The 22,020-nt window shown below is 41.7% G+C and overlaps 1 protein-coding gene across 3 annotated transcripts in view; it reads right to left on the reverse strand.

Annotated features, from left to right (window-relative positions):
- DRC11 (dynein regulatory complex subunit 11) overlaps nt 1-22,020 on the reverse strand; it is a 179,043-nt gene that overhangs the window by 53,140 nt on the left and 103,883 nt on the right. For all 3 annotated transcript variants that reach the window (XM_081491109.1, XM_081491108.1, XM_081491110.1), the window contains exons 10-12: nt 20,934-21,040; nt 20,668-20,769; nt 3,563-3,630 (exon numbers count right to left, since the gene is read on the reverse strand). In XM_081491109.1, coding sequence (XP_081347235.1) covers nt 3,563-3,630; nt 20,668-20,769; nt 20,934-21,040 — 277 coding nt within the window. The remainder of the gene's footprint in view (nt 1-3,562; nt 3,631-20,667; nt 20,770-20,933; nt 21,041-22,020) is intronic.

Raw genomic sequence — 22,020 nt, forward strand, 5'->3', positions numbered from 1 at the left:
TTGAACTGTTTCTACAATTTGGGGATGAATTAGGCTTTTTAAAGACAATACTTTCACTCATCCATGGGTATATCTGATGTTTCCTATTAATCAGAATTATACCTTTGGACATCTGAGACCAGCTATAACTCCTGAAGTCTGCCCTTTCCTCAGCCTTCATAATGGTACAAATATGAGTTAGAAATTACCCAATAATAGTAATGTAACAGGCCCATAATTATAAATTCAGTTAGCATCTGCAAGCTGTAGTAGATCATTAATCCTTCATGAAATTGATGTTTCCTTTTAACTCCATAGCATAATAGTTTAAAAGAAATATCTATAAGGAACAAAGGCTTATAAGGGAAATCATTTTAATGTGAAAGACAAAATGTCAAAAGCTGTGAGTGTAGTAATTCTTTAGGAGCATGTTAAGCTCTTCTGTACTGTTTACAGATGACAAAACCACTGCTCTGAGGTGGGGACGTGGGCATGTAGCCAGCACACTGGCCATTTATACTAATTGGGGAAAAACATGAAGATAGTATTCCTTAATAAATGAAACTCCCAATGAAATTAAATGGGGCTTGGGTTGCTGGAACTCTGATAGATCACATTCAAATACTGTCCAGTATAGCCCTCTGAGATGTTTCATCTTTTCCAGTTTCATTTCTAGGAGCCTTATGATTTGGTTCAGCCTGGTCTTTCTTTAGATTGAAGAACTGTAAATATAACTATGTTTAAAATGTTCTTTGTTCTATGATTCAAGGTGGTTAAAAAAAGACTCAATTCAAAATGCATAACTAGCAAGGACCTACTGTACAGCACATGGAACTCAATGTTATGTGCCAGCCTGGATGGGAGAGCAATGTGGGGGAGAATGGACGTATGTATACGTATGGCTAAGGCCCTTCATTGTTCAGCTGAAACTACCACAACATTGATACTCCAATATAAAATAAAATGTTTAAAGTTTAAAAAAAAATAGACGCAAGTTCATCACTGAGATTCAAGCCAAATGCTATTGGGATAGATGTTAACTCAATGACTCCAGCCTTTGGTTGACTGAAATTTTATTTTATGAAATATATTTAAAATAGTGTGCTATCAGCTGCTGCTGCTGCTAAGTCGCTTCAGTCGTGTCCGACTCTATGCGACCCCATAGACGGCAGCTCACCAGGCTCCGCCATCCCTGGGATTCTCCAGGCAAGAACACTGGAGTGGGTTGCCATTTCCTTCTCCAGTGCATGAAAGGGAAAAGTGGAAGTGAAGTCACTCAGTCGTGTCTGACTCTTAGCGACCCCATAGACGGCAGCTCACCAGGCTCCGCCGTCCCTGGGATTCTCCAGGCAAGAACACTGGAGTGGGTTGCCATTTCCAGAAGGAAGCAATTTTTCACTGTACATGGAATTTGGGATGATGTATCTGACCCATATCAAGGAAGTACAAGTTCAGGGTTTGAACTTGAATATTTGTTTAATACAAACAATATGTGTAAAATATTCACATAAAATTGGAGAAGATTCACTAAAATAATTAAAAACAAATATCTTAAGAAGCCTGGAACACAAACCTGTACTTGGATCTTTCCAGTGACATCATCACTTGCTATGGAATAAGAAAAGTTTAACTCTAAAACTATGTATCTTATGAACTGTGGTAAAAGTGCTGATTTAAGATTTATGCTAAGTGGGTGAGAGAAACAGAAGTTGTCTTACAGTGTCTTGGTGGAGAACTATCCCACTAACTGAATCCTACTTAATGAGTAACACTCATTAAGTCTTAAAGTCATTAAGCTTTCAAAAATAAAATAAAAAGTCTTCCAGGAATGAGATTACTAGGTATTTCTGTAGTTTTGGGTATAAAAGTGAATAAAATACTTTTAAAGACCATAAAATGGTCTTCATTTCAGTAGAGAATTGCTTGTGGCCCATTTATGACAGTTCAACTGTAAAGAAACATATGCCAAGAACGCATTCATTGTCTAACAGACATGGTCCATGAGCTGCACGTGTGTGCTCTGTGTGGTTAAAGCAGAGCTTTATGCAGTCGCGCGGTTCTTTAAACGTGAATGGATGATGTTAACTTAGTAGTTGGCTCGTACTGGCAGATTTGAGGTGAGCTCTGGGTGGTTATCCAATAAGACACTTAGAAGGATCTTCTCAGAAAGACTGATGGAAGGACACGGGAGAAAAGCGGCAGGGAAGAGTCACTAAAGACAGAGGTGGCTCCGCGTGTAGGCAGGGGCTGGACCCTCCTCCAGGTCAGGGACCACGATGTCCCTGTGTCCCCAGGAGGCGTCAGTATCGCTCACCAGTAGGCAGTGCCTCCCCAGGAACTGGGGGCCTGTGTCTCAGAATGCTGACTGGGCAGTGGTCAGCCACCGCTCTTGACCTTGAATCTTTCCCCAAACAATGGAGACTCAGCAGCTCCTCCTTCCAGGGATATCCTAAGGAAGCCGTCTCTCCCCAGAGCCGAGGCCACACCCAGGCTGGGCGACACTGCAGAGGCTTCCTGTCGGGGGCCCAGGGTGGGCGTGAGCTCTGGGGTGCTCTGGGTCCCACTTTCCACGTGGATGGTCCCAAGCTGGCTTCCTCTCCCGCGGGTCTTCTCTCAAGTAGAGTTGGGGACGGTACTGCTGCACCCAGACAGGAACAAGCATGCATGCACGCTAAGCTGCTTCAGTCGTGTCTGACTCTTTGCGACCCCATGGACTGTAGCCCACCAGCTTCCTCTGTCCACTGGATTCTTCAGGCAAGAATACTGGAGTGGGTTGCCATTTCCTCCTCCAGGGGATCTTCCCAACCCAGGAATCGAACCTGTATCTCCTGTGTCTCCTGCATTGGCAGGCAGGTTCTTTACCACGAGCACCACTTGGGAAGTCCAGAGAGGAACTAGGGACCACTCCAAACAGGGAACAACACCTGTCACGTGTTCCCTGATGGGAAAGAAAGGTATATGCATTCGAAATGATTCCTGACATTCCCTTAGAGGGGATTTTAATTAAACTCCTTGAAAATGTTTGAAAACCTGGGCCCTATCTATTTCAAATGCTAAAGCACTGAAGGCCATTTTAGCTTAAAGTGAGCTTTTACAATCACCCATTACTATCAAAGTTCAGCCAACGCAGCTCAAGGAGATGGCACCATCCCTTTGTGATGAGTCCTCATCCTTTGCTTCAAGGAGCATTTATAAAGGGCCCCAGTGGCCAGACCCAGGGACGGGCAGGGAATATGAACTGTGTCTGCCCTCAAGGACTGCAGTCTCAGCATTTCCCTCAAAAGCTGTAGCAGGATGCTATTTCTTATATAAACTTCTTCAGAACCCCAAGAATTTTAAAGCTTAAAACATCACACAGCCTCAGAAGTGACGGGGCCAAGTCTGCATCTCCTCAGTTGAGGATGCCGGCCTGGGTGCAGGACTGCAGGGCGGTCCTGGGGCTTCGCCCACCAATTCTGCCAGGATGAAGGGTGTGGTGTACAGAGCTGGGCGGGGCGGTGCCTCTCCCAGGCCAGGCCGAGAGGACTCAGGCCACGTCCCAGGCTCTCTTCTGGGTTGCCCGCCCCCAGGGTGCACCCCTCACCTGTCAACTGTCAGGTCTTTATCCTTCTTCCCCATCTTCCCTTTTCTGCCTTTCTTCTTTATATCTTTCTGGAAGAAAATGGAAGAAAAACCATTTAGTAAAAACAAAGAAAAATGAGCTCTAGAAATGAGCCGAGGAAGCTGGTTTGGGGGGTGGGGAATGGTCAAGTCAATCGTGGGACCTGGCTCTGGAGCAGCGAGACTTCATGAGCACCGGGATCCGCAGGTGAGGTGGCCACCCTGACACCTGCGTGGACCCTGAGTCCCAGCAGGCCCCGGGCATCCTGGGTCTTCTTCTGGGTCCCGGGATGCTTACGACAAAGGGTGAGAGTGCCCAGTGCACAATCAGCTGTGCTTGTCCTTGGTTCTGATCATCTCTCAGCATCCGGCCCCACACCTGGAGCCAGAAATGCCAGGCGGCCTCTGGTTGCCCAAGGGCTTCGCACTCAGATCCTTGTGACGGCTGGAGGGCGGTGCTGGAACGCGGTCCCTTAAGGCAGAGCTGATCGTTGAACTCTTCTGTCTAAAATATGCACCAGTACCTCCCCATTGCCCACAGGATAAAGTTCAAGTCCCCCAGCCTGACCCCTATCTTTCTTAACCATATCTCACGCTCCTTGCGTGACTCACGTTCCCTGTTTCACAGGATTCCCTCCGGGTCCTTCTTTTTTTTAAAAAAAAATTAATTTATTTATTTAATTGGAGGCTAATTACTTTAAAATATTGTGGTGGTTCTTGCCATACATTGACGTGGCATGCTTGCAAAGAGTCGGACACGACTGACCAGCTGAACTGACCGACTGCCATGGATCAGCCACGGGTGCACACGTGTGCCCCCCGTCCTGCACCCCCCCCCCCACCTCCCTCCCCATCCCATCCCTCTGGGTTGTCCCAGTGCACCGGCTTGGAGTGCCCTGTTTGATGCATCGAACTTGGACTGGTGATCTGTTTCACATGTGGGTCCTTCTCTTTTCTCCTTGTGCTATACAGTAGGCTCTCATGACTTATATATTTCATACATAGTAGTGTATATATGTCCTCTTCCGCTCTTCCACGTCCATTTCCCGTTCATCTATTCATCCATGCTTTATCATTTTTATTACATCGTAATTTATGTAAAGTATCGTCACATCTGGTTGATAAACTTTTTACATTTAATTTTTACATAGAACCACATCACCACCACCCAGTTTAACATTCAGAATGCATTTTTGTTGTTCATGAACTCCCTTCTCACGTGGTTTTCAGTCTGTAGGTGACCGTTCCTCTGACTTCTCTGTGGACTCACATCACCTGTTCCTGGACATGGAATCTTACAATACAGACGCTTCAACGTCTGGCTTCCTCCAATCAGTATTACGATTACAACATTCATGTATGTGGCTGCACATAGCTATATTCGATGTTTTTCAGTATTTTGAAAGTTGAAATTTTTTGAGATGATGTTAGATTCACATGCAGTTCCAAGAATCGATACAGAGAGATGTAATCTTTAGGGTGTTTCTCCCAATGGTAATAACTTGCAGCATTTTCTCTCAAGGTCACAACCAAGATATTGATCTGATGCGGATACAGTCAAGAAGGTCTCCTATCACAAGGATCCTTCAAGGTGCTCTCGCGGCCATCCCAGCTTTACTAGAAACCTCTAATCCCGTCTCTATTTCTACAACTTCTGTCCTTTCAGGAATGTTCTATCAGCAGAACCCTAGAGTATGCTACTTTCTTGCTTTTCACTCATCATAATTCTCGGGAAATGTTTCCAGCTTATTGTACGTATGAATAGTTCACTCTCCTTTCAATTGTTGTTTCTAGTTTGGGGCTATTATGAACTGATTAAGGTACAACAAATGTGTGTGTGTGTGTGTGTGTGTGTGTGTGTGTGTGTAAGCCTTCATTTATCTGCAATAAATGCTCATGAGTGCAATTTCTGGGTTGTATGGCAGTTGCTATGGGCTTCCCAGGTGGTAAAGAATCCGCCAGCCAACTCGGGAGACACAAGAGTTCTCCTGTGCAGGTTTGATCCCGGGTCCGGAAGATCCCCGGAGAAGGAAATGGCTACCCACTCAAGTATGCTTGCCTGGAAAATTCCATGGGCAGAGGCGGGCTACAGTCCATGGGGTTGCAAAGAGTTGGATACAACTTACCTACTGAGCACACACACACGGTTGCATGTTTGGTTTTTTAAGAACTGCCAAATTTCATGTGCTGATCATACCATTTTATACTCCCACCAATCATACAAAAGTGTTAATAGTTTGTCCCTGTCCTCCTAAGCAACAGATGCTGCCAATGCTTTTATTTCAGCCATCCTCATGGGTATGGAGTGATTTCTTTGTGGTTTTAATCTGCTTTTTTTCTAATGGCTCATGACGTTAGACATCCTTTCTGTGCTCATTTCCGCTCTGTACGTCCACGTTGGTGAAATGCCACTTCATGTCTTTTGTCCATTTTATAATCGGATTGTTTTGTTTTTTAAGTGTTGAGTTTTGAGCGTCCTTTTTGTGTTCTACATACTAGATCTTCATCACATATATGGTTTGCGAAAGCTTTCTCCCAATCTGTGGCTTGTCTTTTCACCCTCCTAACAGGCTCTTTCACAAACATGTTTAGTTTTGATGAAATCCTAATTTTCCTGTAATGGATCTGTGCTTTCAGTGTTAATTCTAAGAATGCTTTGCTAACCTTAGATCCCAAAGATTTCCCCCTATATATTTTTTTAAAGTTATAGCTTTACATTTTACATCTAAGTCCATGATCCATTTTGAGTTAATTTTTGTACAAGATGTAATACTTAAGTCAAGGTTGTTTTTCTTCTTTTTTTAATCTGTGGATGTCCACCTGCTCCAGCACCATTTATTGAAAAGGTTATCCTTTCTGCTTCAATTACATTTGCATCTTTGTCAAAAGTCAGTGAGGCTTATTTGTGCAAGCGTATACCTCAACTCTCCCGTTTCACTGATTTGTGCTTTAACCCTCCACAAATAGCACACAATCTTGATTATTATGGCTGTATAACAAGTCTTGAAATCCCAAGGGTGGATTCTTTTTACTTTATTTCTCTTTTTTCAAAAGCATTTTAGCTATTCTAGATTCACTGTCTTTCCATATACATTTTAGGATAATCTTATCTATGTTTATAACTATCTTTCTGGGATTTTGATAAGAACTGGATTATTCTCATATACTGATGAGGAAAGAATTGACATCTTTACAACATTTGGTCTTCCAATCCATGTGCATAGTATGCCTGTCTATTTAGATCTTTGATTTCTTTCATCAGCATGGTGTTCTTTTAGGATACAAGTCCTATACATGTTTTGTTAGCTTTACACCTAGGTACTTCATTTTTGAGTGATTTTAAGTGATATATTTTTAATCCTGGTGTCTATCTGTTCATTGCTAGTAAATAGAAATATGATTGATTTTTATATGTTCCCCTTATATCCTAAAACCTTGCTGAATGCACTTTCTTTTATTTCTAGGAGGTTTTAGAGTCCTTGAGATTTTCTAAATAGCCATTCATGTCACCTACAAATAAGGGCTGTTTCTTTTATTTTACTAAATAAATAAATAGATATTTACTAAATAAATAAATAGAAATATGATTGATTTTTATATGTTCCCCTTATATCCTAAAACCTTGCTGAATGCACTTTTTTTATTTCTAGGAGGTTTTAGAGTCCTTGAGATTTTCTAAATAGCCATTCATGTCACCTACAAATAAGGACTGTTTCTTTTATTTAGTAAATAGAAATATGATTGATTTTTATATGTTCCCCTTATATCCTAAAACCTTGCTGAATGCACTTTTTTTTATTTCTAGGACGTTTTAGAGTCCTTGAGATTTTCTAAATAGCCATTCATGTCACCTACAAATAAGGACTGTTTCCTTTATTTCCTTCTCTGTCCTACTGCACTGGCTAACATGTCTAGCACTATGTTCATGAAAGTGTACTGAGTGGACACACTGGCCTTATTCCCCGTCTTAGGAAAAAAACATTTAGTCTTTCACTGTTAGGTAAAAAGTTAGCTGTGGGTGTTTTTGTAAGTTTATCACCTTATAGAAGTTCTCTATTTCAACTTTTCAGAGCAACTTATTACGAGTGAGTGTTAAATTGTGTCAAATGCTTTTTCTGTATCAATAAACATGATCATGTGATTTTTTTTCTTCTTTAGCCCATTAATATAGTTGATTCCATTATTGATTTTCAAATATTGAAGGAGGTTTGCATTCTTGGAATAAACTCCATTTGGTCATGGTTTATAATTTTCTTTATTGTTTCATTCTACTTGATAATATTTTGCTAAGGAATTTTGCATCTATATTCACAAGGGATACAGGCTTACAGCTTTCTTTTTTTTGGTACTGTCTTTGTCTGGTTTTCATTTAAGGGTAATACTAGCTTGTTATGAAATGAATTGGGAAGTATTCCTTCTTCTTCTGTTTTTTGGACATGACTGTGTAGAATTGGAGTTGATCTGTCTTTGAGTATTTGGTAGAATTCTCCAGTAAATCATCTGGCCCTGGAGACTCTACGTGGGGAATTGTTTTAATTACAATTCAACTTCTGTATGGTTGTAGAACTAGTCAATTTATCTATTTCATATCAAATGAGTTGTGGCAGTTTGTATTTTTAGGGAAAGTGGGTCCATCTTGCGTTAAGTTGTCAAATTATGTGTGTAGAGTTGTTTATAGTATCCTTTATTAAATTATTCTTTTTATGTCTGCAGTCAGTGGTGACAACCCTTGCTTCATTCCTGATGTTGGTAATTTGTGACTTTCTTTGGGTTAGTCTTACTAGAGGTTTGTCAATTATTGACAATTTTCAAAAAGTCAGCTCTGTTTTATTTACTTTCTCTACTGTTTTTCTGTTTTCAATTTCACTGATTTTTGCTCTTTATTTTCTTCTTTTTGCTCACTTTTTTCTCCTCTTTTCTAGGTTCTGAAGGTGGGAGCTTGGCTGATGAATTTGAGCTTTTTCTTCTTTTTTTCTAGTGTTATCTGTTTGCACTTGGTTGCTCAGTCATGTCTGACTCTTTGTGACCCTATGGACTGTAGCCCACCAGGCTCCTCCGACCATGGGATTCTCCAGACAAGAATACCGGAGTGGGTTGCCATTTCCTTCTCCAGGGCATCTTCCCGACCCAGGGATTGAACCTGCATCTCCTGTGTCTCCGACACTGGTAGGTGGATTCTTTACTACTGAGCTACCTGTGAAGCCCCTATTGGTATATAGTTGCCTTTATACCAATCCAGTCATGTAATCTTTTTAGTATCTTCTTCATCCAGGAAGGGACCCATGATGGCAAAAATGCTGAGGGCCTAGGGTGACTGACTTGCTCAGTTACCAGGGATTCTTTACCTACTGAACCATCAGAGAAGCCCCTGTGTATGTGTTTAAGGCTATAAATTTCCCTCTCAGGGCTGCTTTGCTTGTATCCCAGGTATTTTTATATCTTATATTTTTGTTACTTGTTTTTATTTCTGTTTTTTCTTTGTCCCATGAATTAGAAGTGTGCTGTTTAGTTTCCCTGTGCCTGGACATTTTCTTGTTACTTTCCTGTTCCTGATTTCTAGTTTGAGTCCATTGTTGTAGGGGAAGACACTCTTCACAATTTCATCTCTTTTCAATCTATTGAGATATGTTCTATGGTATAAAATACGGTCCACCTTGGAATATGTTCTGTGGGCACTTGAAAAGAATATGCCTTCTCTTTATTGGGTGGTGTTAGTCACTCAGTAGTGTCCGACTATTTGTGTAGCCTGCCAGGCTCCTCTGTCCACAGAATTCTCCAGGCAAGGATACTGGAGTGGGTTGCCATTTCCTTCTCCAGGAGATCTTCCCAACCCCGGGACCAAACTTGGGTCCCCTGCATTCCAGGCAGATTTTTTACTGTCTGAGCCACCAGGGAATTGAGTAGAGTGTTTTATAAATGTCAACTAGATTCTGTTCATTGCTGGTGTTGTTGAGTTCTTCAATATCCTTCTTAATGATTTTCTGCCTAGTATTTTATCAATTCTTGAGAATGATGTTTTGAGTCTCCAATCGTAATTGTAGATTTTTCTGGTTTTCCTTTTGTTCTATTGGATTTTGCCTCCTACGTTTTGTAGTTCTGTTGTTTGGTGTATGAACATTTAGGATTACTAGGTATTTTGTGGACTGGCTCTTTTACCACATATAATGTTCTTCCCTGTCTTTGATAATTTTCTCAGCTCTGAAATCTACTTTATGTGATATTATAATAGCTTTCTTCTGATTGTTTGCATGGTATATTTTCCCCATCCTTTTACTTACACCTGCTTATATCATAATATATCAAATGATGTTCCTGAAGATATAGTTGGGTCACATTTTTAAATACACTTTGCTAATCTCTGTCTTTTAATTGTTGTATTTAGACTATTTACACTTAATGTAATTATTGATATATTAGGACTTCAGTCTACCATTTTATTTTTTTCTGTTATTTTTTTTTGTTTCTTTATTTGGTTTTTCCTGTCATCCTGTGAGTGACTTCAACTTTTTTTTTTAGGATTTCACTTTGATGGTGTTCTTTGAGTGTATTTCTTTGTATAGTTTTCTGGCAGTTGCTCTGGGTGTTACATTATATATGTATAGCTATCACAGTCTATTCAAGTCATATTTTGAGTGAAGTAGAAAAACCTTAATTTTTTTTTATATCCTTTAACTCACACCCCCATCATTTGTAACATTTTCTTAAATATCTCCTCTGCCTACCTTGAGAACCATGTCAAACAGTATTATAATTTTTACTTCAATCAAATAACATAATTGAGAAAGGGTAAAAAAAGCCTATTCTTTTGACCTATGTTTTTGCTTACAAGTTCTTTCTTCCCTTCTGATAGTCCAGGTTTTCCTTTCCATTTAAAGAAGTTCCTTTAGAAATTCTCTCTGGGTGATTCTACTGGTGAAAAAATCTTAGTTTTCCTTCATCTTAATTCCCTCCTCTTCACTGTTCAAGAATATTTTTGTTGGGTATAAATTCTGGTGGCATATAAATTCTTTCAGTGCTTGAAAAAGTATTGTATCCTTTCTTCTAGTCTCAATTTCTTGTGAGCAATCCACAGTCATTTAAGGTGTTTTTTCTCCCCTACAGGTAAAGGGTCATTTTTCTTTCCCCTGGTTACTTTCCAGACTTTTTGTCTTCAGTATTCCAAAGATTAATTATGATGTATCTCGGATCAGATTTCTTTAGATTTATTTTGTTTGGGGTTCACTCAACTTCTTAAATCTGCAGGTTTATATCTCTTATCAAATTTGGGAAGATTTCAATCATTATTTCTTGAAATGCTTTTTCAGTTTCATCCTCCTTCTCTTCTGAGATTCTGATGACATAAATATAAGATGTTTTTTAACAGTCCCACAGTCCCTGATTCTCTGTTTATCTTTTTTTTTTCAGTTAATTTTCTCTGTTGTTCATATTGGATAATTTCTATTGTCCTATCTTCTAATTCAGTGATTCTTTCCACTGTCACCTCTATTCTGCTGCTGAGCTCAACCAATAATTTGGATACTGTACTTTTCAGTTCTAAAATGTCTATTTGGCTCTTCTTCGTATCATATACTTTTTTGTTGAGGCTTTCTATTTTTTTTTATTTGTATATAGTAGCGTCATAATTACTCATTGTGAGATTTTAATTATGACAATCTTAAAATGTTTGTCAGATAATTCTGACATCTCTGACATTTCAGACTTGGGATCTACTATTTTCCTTCAGTTTGAGATTTTCCAGGTTATTGTATGATTAGTGATTTTCAATGAAACCTAAACACTTTTGTATTATGCTATGAAATGAAGTGAAAGTCACTCAGTTGTGTCCGACTCTTTGCAACCTCATAGACTCTACAGTCCATGGAATTCTCCAGGCCAGAATACTGGAGTGGGTACCCTTCCCTTCTCCAGGGGATCTTCTCAACCCAGGGATTGAACCCAGGTCTCCCATATTGCAGGCGGATCCTTTAGCAATTGAACTACCAGGAAGACCATTAGGATATGAGACTCTGAATTTAAATCTTCTGTTTGAACTCTGACATCCCTCTGGCAGGGGAATTGTGTGTATGTGCTATATGGCTACTGTCAGGAAGGTAGAAGAATAGATTCCCCACTCCATTGTGTGTGTGTGTGTGTGGGGAGCTCCTTCTATTTCTGGGTGGAGGTGAGACCTCTGGCTCCCCTGTGTGGTCTTCCAATGACACTGAGGTAACGGTAGCCTTGTTACCACTGGGAACCGGTGAAAGTCCTGACTGTCCACTTAGCTTCCTCTGATCCACCCCAGCAGGGAGTGGGGGAGGAGTGGTGACATTTTGGTCTTCTCTCACACCACTCCAGAGAGGATGTTGGGTTGCCTCCTACGTCTTCACAGGGTAGGCTCCTCATACAGCTTTGCTGCTGTGTACTGGAGCAGGGATCCTGTTTTTTTGAGGTGTTTGAATGGCGTGTTGTTGTTCAGTTGCTTAGTTGTGTCCAACTCTTTGTGACCCCATGGACTGCAGCATGCCTGGCTTCCCTGTCCTTCACCATCTCCCAGAGTTTGCTCAAACTCATGTCCATAGAGTCAGTGATGCCATCCAACGATACTGTCCTCTGTCATCCTCTTCTCCTGCCCTCAATCTTTCCCAGCACCGGGGCCTTTTCTAATGAGCTGGCTCTTCGCATCAGGTGGCCAAAGTACTGGAGCTTCAGCTTCAGCATGAGTCCTTCCAATGAATATTCAGGATTGATTTCCTTTAGGGTGGACTGGTTTGATCTCCTTGCAGTCCAAGGGACTCTCAAGTGTCTTCTCTGACACTGCAATTCAAAGCATCAATTCTTTGGCGCTCAGCCTTCTTTTTTCTTTTTCCATATTTATCTTTATAATTTATTTCACTTTAGCAATAATTATATCTTCACATTAATTCAAAATAAGCACTTCAAACTCACTTCAGGAACTATCAATATGAATTTTTCTGGATTTTTCAGTAGAAAATGACAGAGATGTCTTTAATCACACACAAAATCACATGATCAGCATATTTTACATATCCATTCAAATATTCATTCTTTGATTAAACATCATGTGTCATAATGTGCAAGGCATCATGAGTAACTACCTGCTTCAAATATAATATATGTTCCAATGGGCAAGGAACGTATAGTCCATTGAGAAAATAAAAGCAAATAAATGAGAGTATTGATTTGTGAAGGCAAATATTAAATGATTTGATTCACATTGCAAAGATCCCAGATGGCTATCAATAACTTGACATCTCCAAATCCAAATCCCATTTCATTCTGTACAAAAGACCATTTTACCTGTATGCAGTATCTCTGTTCCTTGATTCATGTTCCATTGTGTATATGTACCACGGCTTTTTTATCCATTCGTCTGTTGATGGACATCTAGGTTGCTTCCACGTCCTGGCTATTATAAACAGTGCTGCAATGAACACTGGTGTACACGTGTCTCTTTCAATTCTGGTTTCCTCAGTGTGTATGCACAGCAGTGGGATTGCTGGGTCATATGGCAGTTCTATTTCCAGTTTTTTAAGGAATCTCCACACTGTTCTCCATAGTGGCTGCACTAGTTTGCATTCCCACCAACAGTGTAAGAGGATTCTGTTTTCTCCACACCCTCTCCAGCATTTATTGCTTGTAGACTTTTGGATAGCAGCCATTCTGACTGGCGTGAAATGGTACCTCATTGTGGTTTTGATTTGCATTTCTCTAATAATGAGTGATGTTGAGTTCAGCTTTCTTTATGGTCCAATTCTCACATCCATACATGACTACTGGAAAAACCATAGCCTTGACTAGATGGACCTTTGTTGGCAAAGTAATGTCTCTGCTATTTAATACGCTGTCTAGGTTTATCATAACTTTTCTTCCAAGGAGCAAGCGTCTTTTAATTTTGTGACTGCAGTCACCATCTGCAGTGATTTTAGAGCCCAAGAAAATAAAGTCTCTCATAGTTTCCATTGTTTGAATGGCGTAGGGTGGTTATTACCTAAAGTCTGCTTTGTCTGATATTGTGTTATACTAGATACCTTTTGGTTAGTGCTTTGATGGTTTATGGTTGACTGTTCCTTTATTTTCAACATATCTAGTCTCTATGTTTAAAGTATGCTTCTTCATGGAACTCTACTCAATGTTATATGTCAGTCTGGATGGGAAGGGGGTTTGGGGGGAGAATGGATACATGTATGTGTATGACTGAGTCCCTTTGCTGTTCACGTGAAACTACCACAACATTGTTGAGTGGTTATACCCCAATCAAAGTTAAAAGTTTAAAGCATGAGCCCCAAGAACAGTATGAAAAGGCAAAATGCTTCTGACCTGGGGTGTTGGAGAAGACTCTTGAGAGTCCCTTGGACTGCAAGGAGATCCAACCAGTCCATCCTAAAGGAAATCAACCCTGAATACTCATTGGAAGGACTGATGCTGAAGCTGAAACTCCAATACTTTAGCCTCCTGATGCAAACAGCCAACTCATTAGAAAAGTCCCTGGTGCTGGGAAAGATTGAAGGCAGGAAGAGAAGGGGATGACAGAGAATGAGATGGTTGGATGGCATCACTGAATTGATGGACATGAGTTTGAGCAAGCTCCAGGAGTTGGTGATGGACAGGGAAGCCAGGCGTGCTGCAGTCCATGGGGTCACGAAGAGTCGGACACGACTAAGTGACTGAACTGAACTGAATTGTGCTTCTTATAAACAGCACAGAGTTTGGTTTTTTCCAGCTTGGAAATTATTGTCTTTTCATTAGAACATTTGGTCTGTTTTCATTTCATGTAATTATGGATTTGGTTGACTTTAATTCTATCATATTTGTATTTCCTTTCTTTTTATTGTTTATTAATTTACTTTTATTTTTATTCCTATTTTTTCTTTCCTGTATTCTTTTCAATTAATCTTTATTTTTCTACTTATCTTTGCTATCACTCTTTTGTTATATAGTTTAGTATCATTTTAAAAAATTACAAAATACATCATTAGCTTATTACAGTTTACCTTATATTAGCCCTTCATGGTTTCCTAAGAAATGCAATAATGCCACAAGTCTGTTTACTGCTATCTGCCTTTTCTTCGGGAGAAGGCAATGGCATCCCACCCCAGTACTCTTGCCTGGGAAACCCCATGGATGGAGGAACCTGGTAGGCTACAGTCCGTGGGGTCGTGAAGAGTCAGACTCGACTGAGCGACTTCACTTTCACTTTTCACTTTCATGCACTGGAGAAGGAAATGGCAACCCACTCCAGTATTCTTGCCTGGAGAATCCCAGGGACGGAGGAGCCTGGTGGGCTGCCGTCTATGGGGTCGCACAGAGTCAGACACGACTGACGCGACTTAGCAGCAGCAGCAGCCTTTTCTTCTGCTGCTGATCTATATTTTGTTTGTATATATGGTATAGACACACATGACTCTTACTCTTCTTGCTTTAAAAACCAGATTATTTTAAGAGTAATTAGCATTTTATATTTACCCAAATATTTAAATTTTTCAGAGCTTAAAATTTCTTTTACCTCGCTGTTCTCTCATCTGAACTAATTTTCCTTCAGCCTGAAGAATAATATCCTTTTAGTATTTTCATACTGTGGGTCTGTTGCTGATAAGTCCTCTCAGATTTTGTTTGTCTGGAAATATCTCTATTTTATTTTCAGTTTTGAAGGATATTTTCATTGGATCTGAATTCTAAATTGGTAGTTATTTTTTTCCAGTCCTTCAAGATGCCATTCAGCTCCTTCTGGCTTTCACAGTTTCTGCTGAGAGACTCAGTAGTCTTTCTTATTTTTCGTTACCCTGAAGGAAATGTGCTTTTTAAAAAAATCTAGTAAGACTTTCCTTTTGACTTTCAGCATTTTGACGCTGATGTGTCTGGACCTCATTCTTCTTGAACCTCGGTGAAGCTCTTGAATTTGTGGCTTCGTGTTTTTCGTCTGAATTGGAAAACTTAACAAACATTACTTTTTCATTTATTGCTTCTGTTCTATCCTTCTTTTTGGGGGGCAAATTCTAATTGCACATATGTTACAACATTCGACTGTGCCTCAAATCTCCCTTCTTCTCTGTTCTTTATATTATTTGTTTTTTCTGTACTTCAGTTTGTATTTCCTACTGATTTGTCTTCGAGGTCAACCTGCGTTTACTATGTCCACACTGTTGTTAAACCAGGTAGAAGACTTCTTACTTTTGGATACCATATTTTTCAGTTGTAGAATGTTCATTTGTTTCTTTAAAAAGACGATTCTAAATTTCTATCTGTCCACATTGGCCACGGTCAAAGCTGGGGGCCACACATGCTCCAGGTTACTCCAGGGCAGGATGAGGAAACCATGGCCAGACCACAGTGGACCATCTCCCCAGAGAGTGCCTGCCATGGATGCTCTTGCTATGAAGTGATGTCATAATGGGGGCCACGGCCCATCCAGGATTGATTGACAGTCCTGTATATCTGGAAACTTGCTTCTGCCAGTACAGACTCTGTCTGTCTCATTAGCTTGTGTACCTCAAATGCCTTGAACGGGACTTGGCATACAGTGTTCAATAAATACTACTGAATGAAACAATTAGTAAAGATGATCTGTCCCTCAATATCAGATTTTGGATCTCCAAATCACAAGAGAAGGTGGATGAAACTGTAAGCTAAGTAGACTAAACTATAAGGTGAAGTATAATTGCTGAGAGAAACAGGCTATAGCTTTCTCTCTTGTTACAAAATAAAGGTGAAACCACAGTAACTCACTGGAAGGTTGCTTGTTGAGTATGGAATAGCAAAGAAGGTGGCTGGATGCCTGGAATTTTCACCAATGCCATACTGTGGCATCTTAAGGCACTGATCTAGCTGATAGGGGTCAATCTGCATAGGATCTAGATTTGATGAATTAATTCACTCAATAATATGTGCTGAGGACTTGCTATGTGCCCGAAAAGGTTACAATAGTGAGCAGCAAAGACAGTCACACAGTCTCTGCACTTCAGTAGATTTGGGATGGCAGATACTAACAAAACGACCTCACCAGTAAATATAACATGAAAACTATGATAAAGCACCAGGAAGCCACTGCAGCCCCGTGTCAAGTGCATGCAGAGCAACCAGAATTACTCGGAGGACCCAGAAGGTTTTCTTGGGGAAAAAGAACTTGGACTGACCCCAGGGATGAGTAGGGCTTTAACTACACTCAGGACTGAGGGTGTGGGAGTAAAGTCAGTTCTTGAGAGAGAGTAGCATGTGCAAAGGCCCAGTGGTGGGAGGGAGCACAGTGTGTTTGATGGACAAAGAGGAAGGTCAGGGTGCTGGAGTACAGCCAGGGAGAGAGAAGTGGGTGATGAGCCTGAAGAGGAGAACCCTTTCGAGGTCACACATGGCTTTGTAAGCCTGGCAGAAGACTGTCACCTTTATCCTTGTGGGGACTAGGGTTTCACTGAAGGGTTTCAGCATGGAGTGCTAAGGTCATATCTGTATTTCAAGAGGGGTGCTCAGGCGGCTGTATAATCTCTGATCAAGTCACTTTCTCTGGATAAAGCTGGAATAACACAGCCAAACTGTATCCCTCTGAGTCCTTTTTCTCCTTTCTGATGTTCAAGGTTGCCCATACCCCTTCTGCTAATGGTCTTCTTAAGGAGGGGATTTAATATAGCTAATTAAGTCTCAGCTTATGAAACAAAATCATATTTATGTCTCCCAAAGTTGCTCGGATTGGAATTTTGAGAACTCAAAACTTTACAGTTACACAATTACCATCAATCTGTTGGGGGTACCCTGAGCACATATATTGTGTGTTCAACTAGTTTAATTCCAAGAGGGAAATTCACAGCAAGCCCATCCTGGGACACTTTACAAGCTAGGACACGGTGAGGGCAGACACCAGGCTTCAGGGAGTGAGAGGGGCAGCCGTGCAGAAGGAACCCTTGGGCAGGACCGATGATCAGCTGTTGGTTAAGAAGAAGAAGCCTAGTCTCAGCTGGAGGGGTGCAGCCACCTCCTGTCTTGATTTTCCCTTTTGTTCGGCTTGATTTCCACATTCAGTCATTAAAGCATTGCTTTTTGAAGACAGGCAATTCAATAGGTCAACGAGTGGCATAAATAGGTGCCCTCACCTACATATGGGAATTACATATAGAGAACCCTCATCAGGCTATGGGCTTCCCTGGTGGTTCAGATGGTAAAGAATCTGCCTGCAATGCAGGAGACCTGGGTTCGATCCCTGGGTCAGTAAGATACCCTGGAGAAGGGAATGGATACCCACTCCAGTATTCTTGCCTGGAGAATCCCACGGACAGAGGAGCCTGGTGGGCTACAGGCCATGGTGTCACGAAGAGTGGAACATGACTGAGCGACTAAGCATGCATTGGGCTACAATGAGGGAGGCTCAGAGGAGGTGCATGAAGGACGTTCAGGTGTTAATCTGAAGAGTCAGAGGTAAGCTGTAAAACTGTAAACTGTAAAGTCAACACAGAAGGCTTCAGGATAGAGTCACTGTAAAGCTACTGTACATCCCCTGGGCCAGCAAACCAGTCACTAACGCAGTTGAGAGTGTGACAAACTCAGGAGTGTGTGAGCCCCAGGGAGGGCTGATAGACCATGGGAACTTGAGAAAGCCCACACCCTGGCCAGCTCCTCTGCCTGGAGTATCCTGGCCCCAGAGGCACGGCTGGCTCCGGGCCCGAGTGAACCACGTTCACCGCACTTCTGACACCAGTTGTAAGGGCGTTTTCTCCATCAAGAAATCTTTTGCAACACCAGCTGGGGCTCCTACAATCTAACTCAATTCTGGCACTGTCGACCTGGAGATATAGAGTCCAATCCCATAGGTGAAGAGTGATATCCTACAAGACCGCCCTCACCCCACTCCAAATGACAATCACAAGCCTAGATTGTCACCTGTGCTTCTGATCAACCGGCTGTAAATCTAAGGTTCCCATGACCCTCTCCTAGGGTTTGATGAATTCGTTAGAGCGGCTCACAGAACTCATGGAAACACATCTATCAGTTCATCAAAGGACATGACAAAGGACACAGAAGAGCAACCAGATGAAGAGGTGTGTAGGGCAAGGTCTGGGAGGGTCCTGAGCACAGGAGCTTCTGCCCCTATCAAGTTGGGGTGTGTTACCCTTCTAGAAAAAGCAAAAGGATTCCAGAAAAACATCTACTTCTTCATTGACGATGCCAAAGCCTTTGACTGTGTGGATCACAACAAACTGTGAAAAATTCTTAAAGAGATGGGAATACCAGGCCACCTTACCTACCTCCTGAGAAACCTGTATGCAGGTCAAGAAGCAACAGTTAGAACCGAATATGGAACAATGGACTGATTCCAAATTGAGAAAGGAGTACATCAAGGCTATATATTGTCACTCTGCTTATTTAACTTCTATGCAGAGTAGTACATTATGTGAAATGCCGGGCTGGATGAAACACAAGCTGGAATCAAGATCACTGGGAGAAATATCAATAACCTCAGATATACAAATGACACCACCCTTATGGCAGAAAGTGAAGAAGAACTAAAGAGCCTCTTGATGAAGGTGAAATAGAAGAGTGAAAAAGTTGGCTTAAAACTCAAAGTTCAAAAAACAGATCATGGCATCCAGTCCTATCACTTCATGGCAATAGATGGGGAAACAATGGAAACAGTGACAGAGTGTTATTTTCTTGGGCTCCAAAATCACTGCAGATGGTAACTGCAGCCATGAAATTAAAAGACGCTTGCTCCTAGGAAGAAAAGCTATGATAAACCTAGACAGTGTATTCAAAAGCAGAGACATCACTTTTCTGACAAAGATCCAACTAGTCAGAGCTATGGTTTTTTCCAGTAACCATGTACGGATGTGAGAGTTGGACCATAAAGAAGGCTGAATGTCGAAGAATGGATGCTTTTGAACTGTGGTGTTGGAGAAGACTCTTGAGAGTCCCTTGGACTGCAAAGAGATCAAACCAGTCAATTCCAAAGGAAATCAATCCTGAATACTCATTGGAAGGACTGATGCTGAAGCTGAAGCTCCAATACTTTGGCCACCTGATGAGAAGAACTGACTCATTAGAAAAGGCCCTGATGCTGGGAAAGACTGAAGGTGGGAGCAGAAGGGGACCACAGAGGATGAGATGGTTGGATGGCATCACTGACTCATGGACATGAGTTTGAGCAAGCTCTGGGAGTTGGTGATGGACAGGGAAGCCTGGTGTGCTGCAGTCCAAGGGGTCGCAAAGAGTAGGACACGACTGAGCAACTGAACAACAACAACCCTTCCAGCATGTGGTTGTGTTCACCCACTTGGAAACTCTCCAAATGCCATGATTATTGGGGTTTTATAGAAACCTCCTCACATGGGCATGATCAAGTATTAACTCCATGTTCAGCTCCTCTCCCCTCTCTTGGGAATGGGGTGGATGGAACTGAGATTTCCAGGCTTGTGATCACAGCTTGGTCTTTCCGTTGGTAACAAGCCCCGACCTGGAAGCCCCCCAGAAACCCACCCAGCATTGCTTCATTGTAACAAAAGAGGCTTCCAGTGCACTTCCCACTTAGGAATTTACAAGGGTTCCCGGAGCTCCATGCCAGCAAGTGGGGGCAGAGAACAATACGTACATTTTCTATTATCCCACAGGACCCCAGTACGTAACACTGAATGTTGGGATCCGACTGGCCTCTAAACCACTGGGAGATGGATGAGTGGCAACTTAAAACTCAATTCATCAGATTCCCTGACTCTCCAAGAACCCGGTCTTTGCCACTGGCTTCCTCCTCCACGGATCTTCTACGGTGAGAGACCAGTGGGCATTTGAGGCACAGGTCCTAGCTCCTCTGAGAGTTACCATCCCACCTGTGGGCTTGGGTACCACGGATCTGCAGTGAGGAGGGAGGGGAGGCCACTCCCAGACTAGATTTATCCCATTTATGAGCCCACAGCCCTGAGGGCTATGCATTTGGTGGACCAATGCATAGAGGACCAAAGGAAGTTCATCACAGGCAGGCACGTTTCCTGGAAAACAGCCCGGGGCAGCCAGGGTCTGTCTGTGGCATGCCTGGACCAGTCCTGGCCTCTGGGGCTGGGCTCCTGGTCACAGTTCAGTTCTGCCCTCTGCCTCCCGAGCGTAAGCATCACTCACCTTTTTATCTCCTTTCTTCTTTCCTGTTCTGACTGATAGTTCCTTCTCTCTGTTCACAGCTAGTTTTAAGTTTTTTAGTTCCTGTCTCATCAGCTCATCAACCTAGGTGAATATAAAAGATACTATGTTTAGGTGAATTTGTCTACTTTGTGTTTTCTCTGAGAAGTTAGAAACAGCTTAAATTCTGGATAGGTTACTAACAGGACGTAATAAAAAAGCACTGCAGTGGAAGACTTACTAGGACTTCAACATTAAAGCCGCTTTACCTGCACTCTGATCTCTGATTCCAGCTCCTTCCGTTTGTCCTCCTTGATCAGTTCAGGGTCATAGTCCTGGGGGAAATTCCACGATTCATCTTTATTCTTCCACAGGTCTGCACTCCAGAAGAAGAAAGAAAAAGAAAATGAATTTTTTTTCTACATGAAGACTAACAAAGGCAGTTTTGTGACATAAAACACAAACTCAATTTTCTACCCTATGTCTTTCTTTTCCACTTTCCAAATGGAAGAACTGTGCCTGTACAACATCTAAAAAATAAAGAAGAAAACCACTAACGTGAAAAGCTCCAATAATGGAGTATGAAACAAATGGTACTTTTCTGTACCATTATAGTCATGTACGGATGTGAGAGTTGGACCATAAAGAAGGCTGAGGGCCGAAGAATTGATGCTTTCAAACTGTGGTGCTGGAGAAGGCTTTTGAGAGTCCCTTGGACTGCAAGGAGATCAAACCAGTCAATCCTAAAGGAAATCAGTCCTGAATATTCATTGGAAGGACTGATGCTGAAGCTAAAGCTCCAATCCTTTGGCCACCTGATGCGAAGAGCTGACTCACTGAAAAAGACCCTGATGCTGGGAAAGATTGAAGACAGGAGGAGAAGGGGACAACAGAGGATGAGATGGTTGGATGGCATCACCGACTCAATGGACATGAATCTAAGCAAACTCCAGGAGACAGTGAAGGACAAGGGAGCCTGGTATGCTGCAGTCCATGGGGTCACAAAGAGTGGACATGACTTAGCGACTGAACAACAACAACAACAACAATTATGGGGTTACGCAATTATAGGCGACTGTTTCTGTAATACATTTTTCATTAGTTCTATTATTCAAATGATTCAATGAAATGGGAGAGATTTTGTTGCTAGTTCAACTTACCCATGATTTACCTTGGCCCCTATTAAAAGCCAACACTGAACAAGTACCCATTACTCATTCCGAATTCAACAGCTGTGTTTTTGTATTACTTTCGGGATGTTTTTGAAATCATATTTATTTTACATTTCACTTTGGCCTTACCCTGTCAGTTAGGAGGATGGTTAGAGGAAATAAGGGTAATTTTGTATCACTGAAA

The sequence above is a fragment of the Giraffa tippelskirchi genome, chromosome 5 (assembly GCF_054371585.1).
Source record: "Giraffa tippelskirchi isolate mGirTip1 chromosome 5, T2T-mGirTip1v1.2.pri, whole genome shotgun sequence".
Taxonomy (NCBI): domain Eukaryota; kingdom Metazoa; phylum Chordata; class Mammalia; order Artiodactyla; family Giraffidae; genus Giraffa; species Giraffa tippelskirchi.